Source organism: Erinaceus europaeus, chromosome 4 (assembly GCF_950295315.1).
Source record: "Erinaceus europaeus chromosome 4, mEriEur2.1, whole genome shotgun sequence".
Classification (NCBI taxonomy): Eukaryota; Metazoa; Chordata; class Mammalia; order Eulipotyphla; family Erinaceidae; genus Erinaceus; species Erinaceus europaeus.
The window spans coordinates 99,691,133-99,705,883 of NC_080165.1; the positions used below are offsets into that span (position 1 = coordinate 99,691,133).

General features: G+C 39.3%; 1 protein-coding gene and 1 long non-coding RNA gene across 2 annotated transcripts in view; one reads left to right on the forward strand and one right to left on the reverse strand.

Moving 5' to 3' along the window:
• Positions 1–793: 793 nt before the first annotated feature.
• LOC132538123 (uncharacterized) lies at positions 794–7,377 on the reverse strand. The gene is made up of 2 exons (XR_009549535.1): positions 7,244–7,377; positions 794–1,068 (listed from the first exon to the last, which is right to left on the reverse strand). It is a non-coding gene; the product is annotated as an uncharacterized LOC132538123 (long non-coding RNA).
• Positions 7,378–7,482: 105 nt separating this feature from the next.
• LOC103125091 (antigen WC1.1-like) overlaps positions 7,483–14,751 on the forward strand; it is a 57,972-nt gene continuing 50,703 nt past the window's right edge. The window contains exon 1 of the mRNA XM_060190766.1: positions 7,483–7,685. Within this exon, the coding sequence (XP_060046749.1) occupies positions 7,483–7,685 (203 nt within the window). The remainder of the gene's footprint in view (positions 7,686–14,751) is intronic.

Here is a 14,751-nt window from a genome sequence, read left to right on the forward strand (position 1 = left end):
CATGCCCGAGATCAAAAATCAAATCTACAGGGAGTAGGATCAAAACTATATGAGGATGTCATTAATATATTCAAATGTCTTACTGAAATGTCATCTGAGGAGGAGAGAAACCTCAGCTTGGGAGTTGGATTCAGTATCCCTCTGTGTAATAACCAGAGATCACTGAACACTCCCACAGGATTTCACCCAGGAGAGGGAAAAAAAGTATATATATATATATATATATATATATATATATATATATATATATTTGGATCGACGGTGGCCAGGGTATAAATACTATAAATAAAGTTTAAATTTTGTGTTTAAGTATCTAGCTATTTATAAGGATACATAGGCCATCAGAACACAAAGCTGGTCTCAAAGGATCAATGTATTACAGGACACATTCTAGAAAAATATGAAGTTGTAAAAACAGCATTTCCTCAATAGAAATCAACTTAAATATTAAAAGAGGGTGAGTCGGGCTATAGTGCAGCGGATTAAGCACACATGGTGCAAAGCACAAGGACCAGCGTAAGTATCAGAGTTCGAGCCCCCAGCTCCCCACCTGCAGGGGAGTCGCTTCACAAGCAGTGAAGCAGGTTTCCAGGTGTCTTTCTTTCTCTCCCCTCTCTGTCTTCCCCTCCTCTCTGTTTCTCCCTATCCTATCCAAAAAAAATGACAGCAATAACAACAATAATAACAACAACAATGACGATAAACAAGGGCAACAAAAGGAAAAAAAAAAGAAGAAAGTGAGAAAGACACCTGCAGACCTCCTTTCCCCCTGAAAATAGAACTTTAAGCAAAATTGTATAATTAAAAATGACCAGGTATTTATTTCTGGATCATCCACATAAAAATGGAATGTTAAGACAGCATTATTTTATCTGGATGTAGACAGTACTGTTTTCTCAGCCTCTAATCTGGACCAAAATGTGGGAAATTTTTGAATACAGACATCTATTTCTTCTTCAAATCACATTCCACTTTCTCCAAATTCAGCATCCTCACTTCCCAGCTCATCTTCTTCACTCAGGAGTTTCTTCTTTCCTGGATCTTTGCTTGAAGAATGTGAGAACCAACCTGCAAGAGCAAATTCAGGCCCTGGTTACAATTAGGACCCAGAGACTTAGCAAAGTGCTGGATAGGCATCAATTTCATAAGAAATGTGGTAGCATTTCTTGGGGGTCCAAGGTTGAAAATTTCTAAGCAATATAAGACAGATCAAAAAGGGTAGTGTGTGGAGCTAGCTGAGCACACAAGTTACCATATGTCATGTTCAAGCACCCACTCCTCACCTGCAGAGGTGGGAGCTTCACATGCAGTGAAGCAAGTGCTGATGTCTCTCTGTGTCTCTCCTCTGTCTTCTTCTCCCCTGCCAATTTATCTCTGTCCTATCAGATAAAAAAGAAAAAATGGCCTCTGGGAGTGGTGGATTCATTGTTCAGGTACCAAGAGCAGCAATAATATTGGTAACTATAAAATAAGTAATTAAATAAATAAGTACTTGAGATGACCATCATAGATAGACTATTGACATCAGATCATTGTCTAGGATTTATATGTAATAAGACTGTTAGCAGGCTAAACAACTCCATGAAGTGCTATTTCTCAGTCTATTCAAACACCAGGGCCATAAAATGGAGAAATAAATTATAACCACCCAACTCATCCCAATAAGACAGGGTGCAATCACAAGAATGTGGTGACTGGAAGATAACTCCACTAATTCCCATCTGTTGCACAAAGTCACTTAGGACCAAGTCCTGACTTGACACATTTCCATAAGGATAACCTCAACCTTTTCTAAGCACCCACAAATGGTTTTTTTTGGATAATAATTCAACAGGTTTTTTTTAACTTTTAATTTATAAAAAGGAAACATTGACAAAAACCATAGGATAAGAGGGGTACAGCTTCACACAATTCCCACCACCAGACCTCCGTATACCAACCCCTTCCCTGATAGCTTTCCTATTCTTTAACCCTCTGGGAGTATGGACCCAAGATCATTGTGGTATGCAGAAGGTGGAAGGTCTGGCTTCTGTAATTGCTTCCCCGCTGAACATGGGCGTTGACAGGTCGATCCATATTCCCAGCCTGACTCTCTCTTTCCTTAGTGGGGCAGAGCTCTGGGGAAGCAGAACTCCAGGACACATTGGTGGGGTTGTCTGTCCAGGGAAGTCTGGTCACATCCTCCTAGCATCTGGAACCTGGTGGCTGAAAAAGAGAGTTAATATACAAAGGCTAACAAATTGGTGGACAATCATGGACCTAAAGGTTGGAATAGTGCAGATGAAGCATTGGGGGGGCCCTCCATTTTGTAGATAGCTAGTAGGCATATTTTAGTTATATTTCAAAGGGCCTGTAACTATACTAGTGTTTTATTGGGAAGGGGGTTGTTTGTTTGCCTGAGCCTGAAATCTGATATGCAGGTGGATCCTAATTATTGTCTGGGGAGATGATGCCATGGCTGGGAAAATGACCAGAAAGCTGGATCAGAGAAAAGAGTAGCTCTCTAATATGGGAAAGAAGTATAAATATTACTGTAAACCCCAACAATTTGATGTGATCTGGGGCCCATAATTAGCTTAGGAGCCTGTGTGACCTCTACATCCCTCTAGATCTGAGCTCATATTCTGTGATCATGAGTAGGAACATTCCATGCTGCCCCAGTATCAACCCATCTTCCTCAGGTGTAGCATAGAATATGTTGTCCATCCTCCCTTCGGAGGATGGAACATTCTCTACCATTGTTGATCCAGGTTGAGGGCAAGGTCCTATGGGAGCCCACAAAGGGGTCTACTTTGTTGTTCCTGATAGAAATGACCGGTAACAATGGAGAGAGGGATTTATTTGAGTTCTAGGCCCATCACATCTGTTTGGGAGACTCAGGACTCCCCGATTAGGGCCCCAGCTGGTGGAATGGTCTGATAGTGACTAAAGAGTCATTGTTAAAGTATGCCAGTCTCTTGCCCTTATTCATCTTTTTCGGTCCTTGCTTTGCTAAGGTTAGCTTTGGAGTGAGTGAGAGAATTATAATAGGAAATAGGTGAGGAAGGTATCTAAGTCTAAGTGGACACTATTTCATTATGAACTTGATACTGACTCACTAAATACTATTGTGTATTTTTGCTTTCAGGTATATATTTTGTCCTAATTTATAGATACATGTGAACATATGCTCTATCTTACGGGACCTGGTTTATATCTAAGTTTTGGGACTTTGTTAGGAAGTGAACCTCCTGGACTGGAATTAAAGACTACCATGAAAGGAAAGGTTTCACCAGAGTTATGAGGGTGAAGGGTTGGCAAGCCATGCCTGATGTCTCCGTACACAGTCTGAGGTGAAGCATGCTGAGATTGTACTTGTTACTGATTAGGTTGGAATCAGGGATGGAGCTCACTTCCCTGCATGCTTCTCTCAATTGAATTTAATTGCTTCATTTCCTACAGTTTTTATTCTCCTCAGGGACCATCTTCACACAGGCTGTGATAACAGCTTGTTTATTGACTTTCCAGCTCTGAAAAATGTGTTGATCTGAGTTGGTTCATGGATATACATCAAACACCAAGCTCAAAAGGGTATTGTGCTTGGTATACTGTTCAGCTGTCACCATCTTCAAAGTCTTAGTAATTTTGAAGGAATATCACGTTTTCATTTTGCATTAGGTCCTGGAAATTATAAATCAGTTCTGCTATCAGTCATAAGGAAATATGGAGTAATTCTCATTTTTCTCCCTGAACCAGCCCTGATGAAAACATACTTTTTGTTTCCTTTATTGGGGGATTAATGTTTTACATTTGACAGTAAATACACTAGTTTGTATGTGCATAACATTTCTGTGTTTCACAGAATACAGCCCCCACTAGGTCTTCTGCCATCCTTTTCCAGAACCTGTACTCTCCCCCCTGCCCACCCCAGATTCTTTTACTTTGGTGCAATACACCAACGCCAATCCAGGTTCTGCTTAATAGAAAACATACTTTTTGAGTAATCTTAACATATCAGTAAATATAGAGTATCGAAGTATAGCCTGATAGCAATGTTTTACCATTTAAACTGATTCTTCATTTTGTTGCATTGTGAACTAACCAAACAAAATTTTGACAGACCATATAATAGTTGTTGTTGAGGAAATTTGGTCACAGTACCAAAAGACACACCTACATCTGTAACTACAACAGATTATCTATCACAAAAATCTCATTTATTCCCACATCTAGAAATAATTAAAATTAGTTGCTTCTGGCTATATTTTTTTCTTTATTGGGGGATCAATGTTATAGAGTTGACAGTAAATACAATAGTTTGTACATGCATAACATTTCTCAGTTTTCCACAAAACAATACAACCCCTCCTTACTAAGTCCTCTGCCATCCTGTTCCAGAACCTGAACTCACCCCACATACACACATAACCCACCCCAGAGTCTTTTACTTTGATGCATGGTTGTAATTTTAAAATATGGACTCACTCTAATTTCTGCAGTAATGACCAAAAATTAAAGACTCAAATGTGTCTACCCAAGAAACAAGAATAAAACTGTAACAAGTGCCTTTTTACCTATCTGTGAGAAACTATCTTCAACACTAAATAATTGGTAGTGTTACAGTGCAGATAAAATGCTGAGCATGTTTTGCAAAAACTACAAGCAAATTTAAGGTGACAGTAGGACAAAAAAGAGGTCCTTTGCAATGCTCAGGTCATATACTCATATACTCATGATAGGAACCCTCAGCATGTCCAATTCAACCATTTCAAATAAAGAAATAAAATAGACTTCCTGCCTTCTTCCAACATGAAGACCCCAAATCTCATCTGCTGTATTCTTACCTTTAGGTTTCTGATTACTAAATACTTTGTTCAACTGTATATCGTAGTGCTTTTCAGTCACCAAATTGCAGATGCTACCATGATGCCAACCTGACTTACCTGGGCAGACGAACTCACCAATGTGTCCTGGAACACCACCTCTCCAAAGCCCTGCTCCACTAGGGAAAGATAAAAACAAGCTGGGGGTGTGACTAAACCTGCCAATGCCCTTGTCTAGCAGAGAAGCAATTATAGAAGCCAGACCTTCCACCTTTTGCACCCCATAAAGATCTTTGCTCCAAACTCCCAGAGGGATAATTAATAGGGAAGCTTCTAATAAAAGGGGATGGGATATAGAAATCTGGGTTGGAATCATATGGAATTGTACCCCTTTTATCCCATAATCTTTACAGTCATTATTAAATCACTAATAAAAACGTCTTGGGAAGAATTATTGGCACAAATAGGCTCATTCTTTGTGATTGTGCTCTAGCACACCTGTCACTTATTCTCTAAGAGGAGGCAAGGATCTCTGGAGGAAACCTTGCAGGTGGAATGGACCTAAACTTAGGAAACATGACCAAGTTGTCCAGGATATAACAGGGATTTCTTTTGTTCCTTGAGAAAGCCACGATAACACATTCAGTTACTTTACATAGCATTATTTGCCTATACAATCCAATATAATCCCTTTGATACCGATCATCTCTGAGTCTATAGTTACATTCTGAACTACAAGCCTCATGTTTTGGTAGCACTGCCCCCTCCCTCAGCAAAATGCACCAAAATGTTCACCACATCCACATATACTCTGGGAGAATGACTTTTCTCAGTTGATTAACTCCCTAAAGTTTTATAGCTTTTATTTTTCCTTTGACAATCAAGATACTTTAGTTTGAGGAACTACATGAGATCTAATTTTGTCTGAAACTATTTGAACAACTGTAGGCACAAATCTATTTCTTCCTTTCTGGGGTCACGAGTGGTCACTGAGGTATGTGGGGAGGGGGGATAAATAAAAATCAAAGCTTAAGTCAGCTAGAAAAAATGTCTTTCACTTTCTGAAGACATAATCCTCAGAAAACTAGGTCATCCCTCCCAGAGTACTAAATTTTCATTCTCTCAAAGCTCTAAAGCTCCATTTGTGTCAGTCTCTCTCCTACACAGGTCTTCCTATTCTCATCCCATCCCCAAGAGCTGAATGACTTGCCTTACCTAGGGCAGGTCCCAAACCAACTTTGCCTGGACATTCCTTGGAACACAATGATGGCTTGACCACTGACTCACCTGGCAAGTCAGAGTGGTCCAAGAAAAGATTTGGAAAGTGGAATTTACACATGTGAAAATTAAAAATAAGAGCTCAGAACAGAGCACTAGACTTGAAATATCTTCCTTTCAGGGAGAAAGCTGAGAATCAAAGCATCTGTCATTCTCTCAGAGTGTGAAGATGATAGCTCTGAGATTGGACACAGAAATGTCATGAGCAGCTACTGTACTAACAGATGTTGGAAATCACCCTGGAGGGTGGTTTATGACTAGAAGGACATGCTAGGTAGGATGAAGGACACCCACCTAATTGCCAGTCTTCCTCTCATGACTATATCTTCCAATACAGAATAATATTCATGTGGGGAGATAATAATATAAATGTTCTTACTTAAAAGCTTACATCTACCTGGAAGCAACCTAGGTGTCCAACAACAGATGACTGGCTGAGAAAGTTGTGGTCTATATACACAATGGACTACTGCTTAGCTATTAAGAATGATAAAGTCACTTTCTTCACCTCATATTGGATAGAGCTTGAAGAAATCATGTTAAGTAAGATGAATCTGAAAAAAAAGAAGGATGAATATATGATGACCTCACTCACAGAAGTTGAAAATAAGAACAGAAGGAGAAACATAAAGCAGAACTTGGACTGGGTTTAGTGTATTACACTGAAGTAAAGGAATCTGAGGGGAGTGGGACTTTCAGGTCCTGGAGCATGATTGTGGAGGAGGACCTAGACTGAGGGTGAAAGTGTTTTGCAGGAAACTGGGAAATTTTACACACGTACCAACAACTGTATTTACTGTAAACCATTAATCCCCCCTTTAAAAAACAAAAAAAAGGCTTACATCCTGAAACAGCTTTGCAAAGAACTACCTTGTTGTGTCTCTGGAACTGTTCTCTGCCCATCCAAGTCCTTGCTTTTTCACTCCTTATAATCACACTCAAAATTTCTGACTCAGACCTAGCCTGTGACCTTATTCTTGGTGCTGAAATGACTGTGGTCATACATGATATCAAATTTTACTGCTACTTCCACTCCAGAGACCCTGAGATTTAGAGCCCGGAGGAGTACATGCATCGTTGCCCAGAAAAATATAATAAAGATACACCACAGTGAGTCCCTTCTTATCCACTGTCCACACACTCACTTCTTCCTCATATCTTACCTTTGCACTTTTCTTTCTTTCTGCAGTGACGGATCACCAGGGAAATAAGGAAAATAAATGTGCAGGGTCCTAAAATGAAGCCAAGGACACCTGTCACAAAGAAGATGCCAGAACCAGGATTTGAACCTGAATGGATCCCTAAAGAAAACATCCCCAGGATGAGAACAGAAATAGGGACAAGCTGGCCCTTCCTGCCATGTGCTGGGACTCAGGATGGTGAAGTCATAGCTTCAGACACAATGGGAGATTATGAGAGCCTAGCAGGCTTGAGCCTGTCTCCAGCCTGTGGAGACCTCAACCCCAATCCTGCATCATATGAGAAGTTGTATAAGAGGAGGCTAAGGAACACCCAGAAATCTCACAACTGCCAGAGATTCAGAAGTTTTTCTAAGGATGAGACTCACCCATATCAGAGCAGGGAAAAAGAAAACTCAGCACTCTTGTTCAGGATGAGAAGATGTCCAGAGGGAACAATCTTGTTTACGGGGGGGGGGGGGGGGGGGGTGGATGGGCTGGTGAGCTGCTTCCCCATTTGTTCTGTTCTAACTTAACCCAAGAAAGAAAGCATTCCTGAGACGGACCTCAGATCTTTTCTTGACAGACCAATGATCCCTCAGAACATAATCAACAGCAGCTGAAATGTGTGCACCAGAGTGAATCCTAGACTCCCACCCATCAGTGTACTTGTTAATTACGGGGAAGTCTAGTGTTGTCCAACCATCAGTAGAACCTCCATTCTGACTCCTTCACCCTAGGACCCCACCTCCTCCAAAAGTATTTGGAGAAATCACAATGCAGGCTATAGCCTTACCCAGTGTAAGAACACTCCCAGGGACTCGGGTGGCAGCACAGCAGGTTAAGTGCAGGTGGCTCCCACCTGCAGGGGAGTTGCTTAACAAGTGGTGAAGCAGGTCTGCAGGTGTCTGTCTTTCTCTCCCCCTTTCTGCCTTCCCCTCCTCTCTCCATTTACCTGTGTCCTATCCAACAATAAAACAAGGGCAACAAAAGGGAATAAATAAATATTTTTAAAAAGAACACTCCAAGTCCACAAACATTCTGAAAGAATAATTTTACATTATTGGTAGCCTATTTCTTAAGGCTACCAATAATAAAATACCACAATCTAGTTGGCTTGAGTTTATATGGAACCACAAAGCCCCAAAGAGCAAAGCAATCTGGAGAAATAAAGACAAACTTAGAAGGATCATACCTCTTGCGTTCAAACTATATTATATAACCATACTAATTTTTTAAATGATAGTATCAACATAAAATTAACATATACAGGTGGGGGTAGATAGCATAATGGTTATACAAACAAATATTCATGCCTGAGGCTCTGAATTCTCAGGTTCCATCTCCTGTACTACCATAAGTCAGGGCTGATCAGTGCTCTGATTAAAAAAAGAAAAATTAACACATACATCAATGGACCTGAGTAGAAATCCCAGAAATAAGTCTCTATATGCTGTCAATTGATATCTAGAAAAGATTCCAGAATGCAAAGTGGACAGAGGATAGGCTCTTCTGCAACTACTGTAGGGAAAGATGGAGATTCACATATAGAAGACCAAAAGTGAGCTCTTACCTTAAATCACATAGACACAAAAAAGCGGCTCAAAGTGGATTGAAAACATAAGCACAATACCTAAAATGAAAAATTTCTAGAGAAACTACAGGTTTTTTTAATAGGGTTTGGAAGATCCTTTTTCTTTGTTTGTTTGGTGTTTGGTGTTTTAATTTTTTTTTATTTAAAAAAGGAGACATTAACAAAACCTTAGGATAAGAGGGGTACAACTCCACACAATTCCCACCAACAAAACTCCTTATCCCATCCCCTCCCCTGACAGCTTTCCCATTCTTTATCCCTTTGGGACTATGGACCAAGGTCATTGTGGGTTATAGAAGGTGGAAGGTCTGGTTTCTGTAATTGCTTCCCCGCTGAACATGGGTATTAACAGGTCGATGCATACTCCCAGTCTGCCTCTCTCTTTCCCTAGTAGGGTGGGTCTCTGGGGAAGCAGAGCTCCAGGACACATTGGTGGGGTCATCTGTCCAGGGAACTCTGGTTGGCATCATGCTGGCATCTGGAACCTACAAAGCCAAACAAATTGTTGAACAATTATGGACCTAAAGGCTGGAATAATGAAGATGAAGTATTGGGGGGGGGTACTCACTGCAGACTAGTGTACTTTTGCTTTCAGGTATATATTTCACCCTAATTTATGGATACGTGTGAACATATGCTCTATCTCATGGGACCTGGTCTATATCTAGGTGTCAGGACTTTCTTAGGAAGTGAATCATCTGGAATGGAATTAGAGAATACTATGAAAGAAAAGGTCTCACCCGAGTAATGAAGCTGAAGGGTTGTCATTCCACACCTGAAGTCTCCAGACACAATCTGAAGTGAAGCATGCTGAGGTGGCATTCCTTGCGTTGATTAGATTGGGATTGACAGATGTAATATTATTTGGTATAAATTGAGAGAAGTATGCAGGAAAGTGCACCCCACCCTAAGGTTCCAGGACTGGGGGAAATGTAGGCTCTATAGTGGAAATGTGAGGTTCCTACTGTCTTAGGGTTCAAGAAGACAATGGATAGTTATTGTTATCATCACATTAATTGGTAATTGGGTTAACTTTGAAAAGTCCATTTGTTAGGATTTGCTGTATAATGTTTTCCTCTAAATATCTGATAGTTTCTGGTATAACATCCAGGTCCTTGATCCACTTGGAGTTAATTTTTGTTTATGGTAAGATATGGTGGTTCAGTTTCATTCTTCTGCATGTTTCAACCCAGTTTTCCCAGGACCATTTATTGAAGAGAGCCTGCTTCCTCTATTTAATACTTTGGGCCTCCTTATCAAAGATTAGATGTCCATAGGTGTGGGGATTTAGTTCTGGGCTTTCAATTCTGTTCCACTGGTCTGTTTGCCTATTTTTGTTCCAGTACCATGCTGTTTTGATGATGATGGCCTTATAATATAGTTTGAGGTCCAGGAGTGTGGCGCCTCCATTCTATTTCTTTTCCTCAAGATTGTTTTGGCAGTTCTAGGTGTTTTCTGGTTCCCAATAAATGATTGCCATTTTTGTTCTATTTTCTTATAGAAGCTTGGTGGAACTTTGATGGGTATTGTGTTAAATTTGTATATGGATCTGGGGAGAACATTCATTTTGATGATATTAATACTTCCAATCCATGAGCATGGGATGTCTTTTTTTTTATTCCCTTTTGTTGCCCTTGTTGTTTTATTGTTCTAGTTATTGTTGTTATTGATGTCGTCATTGTTGGATAGGACAGAGAGAAATGGAGAGAGGAGGGGAAGACAAAGAGGGGGAAAGAAAGATACACACCTGCAGACCTGCTTCACTGCCTGTGAAGAGATTCCCCTGCAGTCAGGGTGCTGGGGGCTTGAACCTGGATCCTTCTGCCGGTCCTTGTGCTTTGAGCCACTTGCACTTAATGTGCTGCACTACTGCCTGGCTCCCGAGTATGGGATGTCTTTCCATTTGTTGGTATCAGTTTCTATTTCCTTGAATAGTGACTCATAGTTTTCAGTATACAAGTCTTTCACTTCTTTGGTCAGCTTTATTCCTAGGTATTTTATTGATTTTGCTGCAACAGTGAATGGGAGTGATTTCTGGATGTCTTCTTCTTAAGATTTAGCATTTGCATAAAGAAATGCTACTGATTTTTATACATTGATTTTGTAGCCTGACACCTTGCTATATTGCCTAATAACTTCCAGTAGTTTTCTGCTGGATTCCGTAGGTTTTTCTATGTATACTATCATATCATCTGTAAATAGTGAGAGCTTGACTTCTTCCCTTCCAATCTGTATTCCTTTGATTTCTTTCTCTTGCCTGATTTCTATGGCAAGAGTTTCCAATACTATGTTGAAGAGTAATGATGATAGTGGACAGCCCTGTCTCTTCCCTGATCTGAAGGGGAATGCTTTAAGCTTCTGAGTATGATATTGGCTGTAGGTTTGCTATATATGGACTCCACTATCTTGAGGAATTTCACATCTACTCCCATTTTTTGTAGTGTTTTGAGCATGAATGGGTGTTGTATTTTGTCAAAGGCTTTCTCTGAATCTATTGAGATAATCATGTGGTGTTTGGTTTTCCTTTTATTGATGTGGTGAATGACATTGATTGACTTAGGTATGTTGAACCAGCCTTGAATTCCTGGGATAAATCCCATTTGGTCGTAATGAACAATCTTTTTGATATACTGTTGTATCTGGTTGGCCAGGATCTTGTTTAATATTTTGACATCTATGTTCATCAGAGATATTGGTCTGTAGTTTTCCCTTTTTGTTGTGTTCCTATCAGCTTTTGGTATCAGAGTGATGTTGGCTTCATAGAAGATATAAGGGAATATTCCTGTTTCTTCTATCTTGTGGAAGAGCTTTAGAAGTATAGGTATTAAATGTTTCCTGAAGGTTTTGTAGAATTCATTTGTGAAGCCATCTGGTCCAGGACTTTTTTTGTTGGGAAGATTCTTAATAACAGTTTCAATTTCTTTGTCTCTGATTGGTGCATTTAGGTTTTGGAGTTCTTCTTAGTTCAGTTTTGGAAGGGTATATGTTTCCAGGAATTCTTCCATTTCTTCCAGATTCTCTAGCTTGGTGGAGTATAGTTCTTCATAGAAGTCTCACATGATTTTCTGGATTTCTGTGGTGTCAGTTGTGATAATTCCTCTATCATTCACAGTTCTCTTTATTTGAGTCTTCTCCCCCTTTTTTTTTCTACTGAGTGTGGCTAGGGTATTGTCAATCTTGTTTAATTTCTCAAAGAACCAACATTTGGCTTCATTGAACTTTTTGTATGGTTCTCTTATTTTTTATGTTGTTCATTTCTGCTCTAATTTTAGTGATTTCCATCCTTCTGGTAGCTTTAAGGTCCCTTTGTTCTTATTCCTCGAAGATCTTAAGGTGTGTAGAGAGATCATTTATTTGAGCTTTTTCTTGTTCTCTAATATGTGATTGTATGAGTATGAGTTTCCCTCTCAATACTGCTTTAGCTGTGTCCCAAATATTTTGATAGCTTGTGTTTTCATTTGCGTTTGTTTCCAGGAACATTTGAACTTCTTGCTTGAGTGCCTCTCTGACCCAGTGGTTCTTAAGCAGAATGTTGTTGAGTTTCCAAATTCTGTGACTTTTAGTAATTTTCTGTTTGTTGTTGAATGTTAGCTTTACTCTACTGTGGTCTGAGAAGATACTTGGGATGATTTCAATGCTTTTGAATTTGTTGATGCTGTCTTTGTGGCCTAACATGTGGTCTATCCTTGAATATGTGTTGTGTGGATTTGAAAAGAATGTGTATTCCAGTTTTGGGGGGTGAAAGACTCTGAAAATGTCCAGGAGGTCTAGTCTGTCCATCTCTTCATTTAATTCTCTTGTTTCTTTGTTGATTCTCTGCTTCACTGATCTACGTGTGAGAGTTGGTGTTGAAGTCTCCCACTATTATTGTATTACTACTGATGTATTTTTATAGTTTTTTCAGTAGCTATTTGATGTATTTAGATGGTCTGTCATTGGGTGTATAGATATTAATAATTGTTAAATATTCTTGGTTGACTGATCCTCTAATCATTATGTAATGGCCTTGCCTATCTTTTATTACTTTATTTAATTTAAAATCTATTGTGTCAGAGATGAGAATGGCTGTTCCTGCCCTTTTTTGTGGTCCATTAGCCTGTATGATAGTTTTCCATCCTTTCACTTTGAGTCTGTGTTTGTCTTGTTGGGTCAGATGGGATTCTTCCAAGCAGCATATGGTTGGGTGGTTTTTCTCATACATCCTCCCAGTATGTGCCTTTTAATGGGTACATTTAATCCATTGACATTTATTGATATTATGGCTTGAATGTATTGTAGTGTCATTATTCAATAATTATTTATTTGCTCTGATATATGGCAAGTATTATAGTGATGTTCTTGTTTATAAGAGGTCTTTTAGTTCCTCTTTCAGGGCAGGCTTGGTGATGGTTGCTTCCTTTAACTGTTGTCTGTCTGAGAAGGTTTTGATTCTTCCATCTAGTTTGAATGGAAGCCTAGCAGGATATATTATCTTTGGTTGAAACCTTTTTCATTCAGGGATTGATAGATATCTTGCCATTCTTTTCTGGCTTTTAGAGTTTGAGTGGAGAAGTCTGATGATAGTCTTTTGGGTTTTCCCCTGTATGTGACTTTTTGTTTTTCTCTTGCAGCCTTTAGGATCCTTTCTTTATCCTTGCTTCTTTTCATTGTAACTATGATGTGTCTTGGTGTCTTCAGGTCTGGGTTGATTCTGTTTGAGACTCTCTGGACCTCTTGAATCTTAATGTCCTTTCTGTTGTTTAGGTCTGGGAAGTTTTCTTCCATTATTTCCTCTAGAATATTTACTTCCCCTTCCTCTCTTTCTTCCTCTGGTAGGCCAATTATATGAATGCTACTTCTTTTGAGATCATCCCATATGTCTCTGTTCTTGTTTTCCATGTCTCTCAGTCTTTTTTGAGCTCTTTTACCTCTTTCCTTCTTTTCTCTAGCTCATCCTCTGTCAGGCTAATTCAGTTTTCTGCTTCTGTTAATCTGCTTTCCCTTCCCTCAGCTTCTTTCTTCAGTTCAGTTGTATTATTAGCTTGTTCTGCTAGTTGGCATTTTAGCTCAGCTATTTCAGTTTTCATTTCTCTAATAACCTCAAGGTAGCTTGTATTTTTTTTTAGGTTATCCTCTGTTGTTTCCCTAATTCTGCTAGCCCTTTTCTCCATAGTTGTCTTCATTTCTGTGATCATTAGGTTTACTATTGTTTGCACACTTTTCTTATCTATGGTTACCTCTGACTGATTTGGAGTTTCTCTGGGGTCCTGTCCTGATTCATTGTGGTAGCAGTTTTATTTGCTCTTGATTTAACCATTTTTTTATTGATGTGTTTTTTATTTTTCTGTTCTGTTGTTTTTTAGTTGTTGTGTTTTGAGTACAAGCCACGCTATACTAAAGACCTTTATGACAAGTGCAGTTACCCCCCCTCAGAAATTACAACAATAGTAACTGAGGCAAGAATTGATGCAGTTCAACCAATACTGTTTAGCCAAACAGCACATCCAGTCCAAAGAAAAATAGCAACCAAATCCAAAATAAAAAGAAAGAGATAGGAGTAAAGGGATAGCAAGAATAGACAATTATGCAAACCTACTGTCCACTGTAAAGTCTAGGGATAGAAAGGGGAGAAAGGGAAGTAGAGAAGAAACACACACATAGATTCCACTCCAAGTCAGATATCTTCCCCCAAAGAATTCACAAGTGAGTATCAGTGAATTCAGAAAACAAATGAAGGAGGAAGGAAGAAAATAATAAAAAAGGAAGAAAGAAAGAAAGAAAGAAGAAAAAAGGAAGAGCAGTGAAAGGAAGTTTTTTTTTTTTTTAATTAGCTAGGAGAGAGACTAAAGAAGAGTGGAGAGAAAAGGTAGAGAGAAACAAGTTCCTCTCACAATGGATAGGACACCCAGTCACCTAGCAA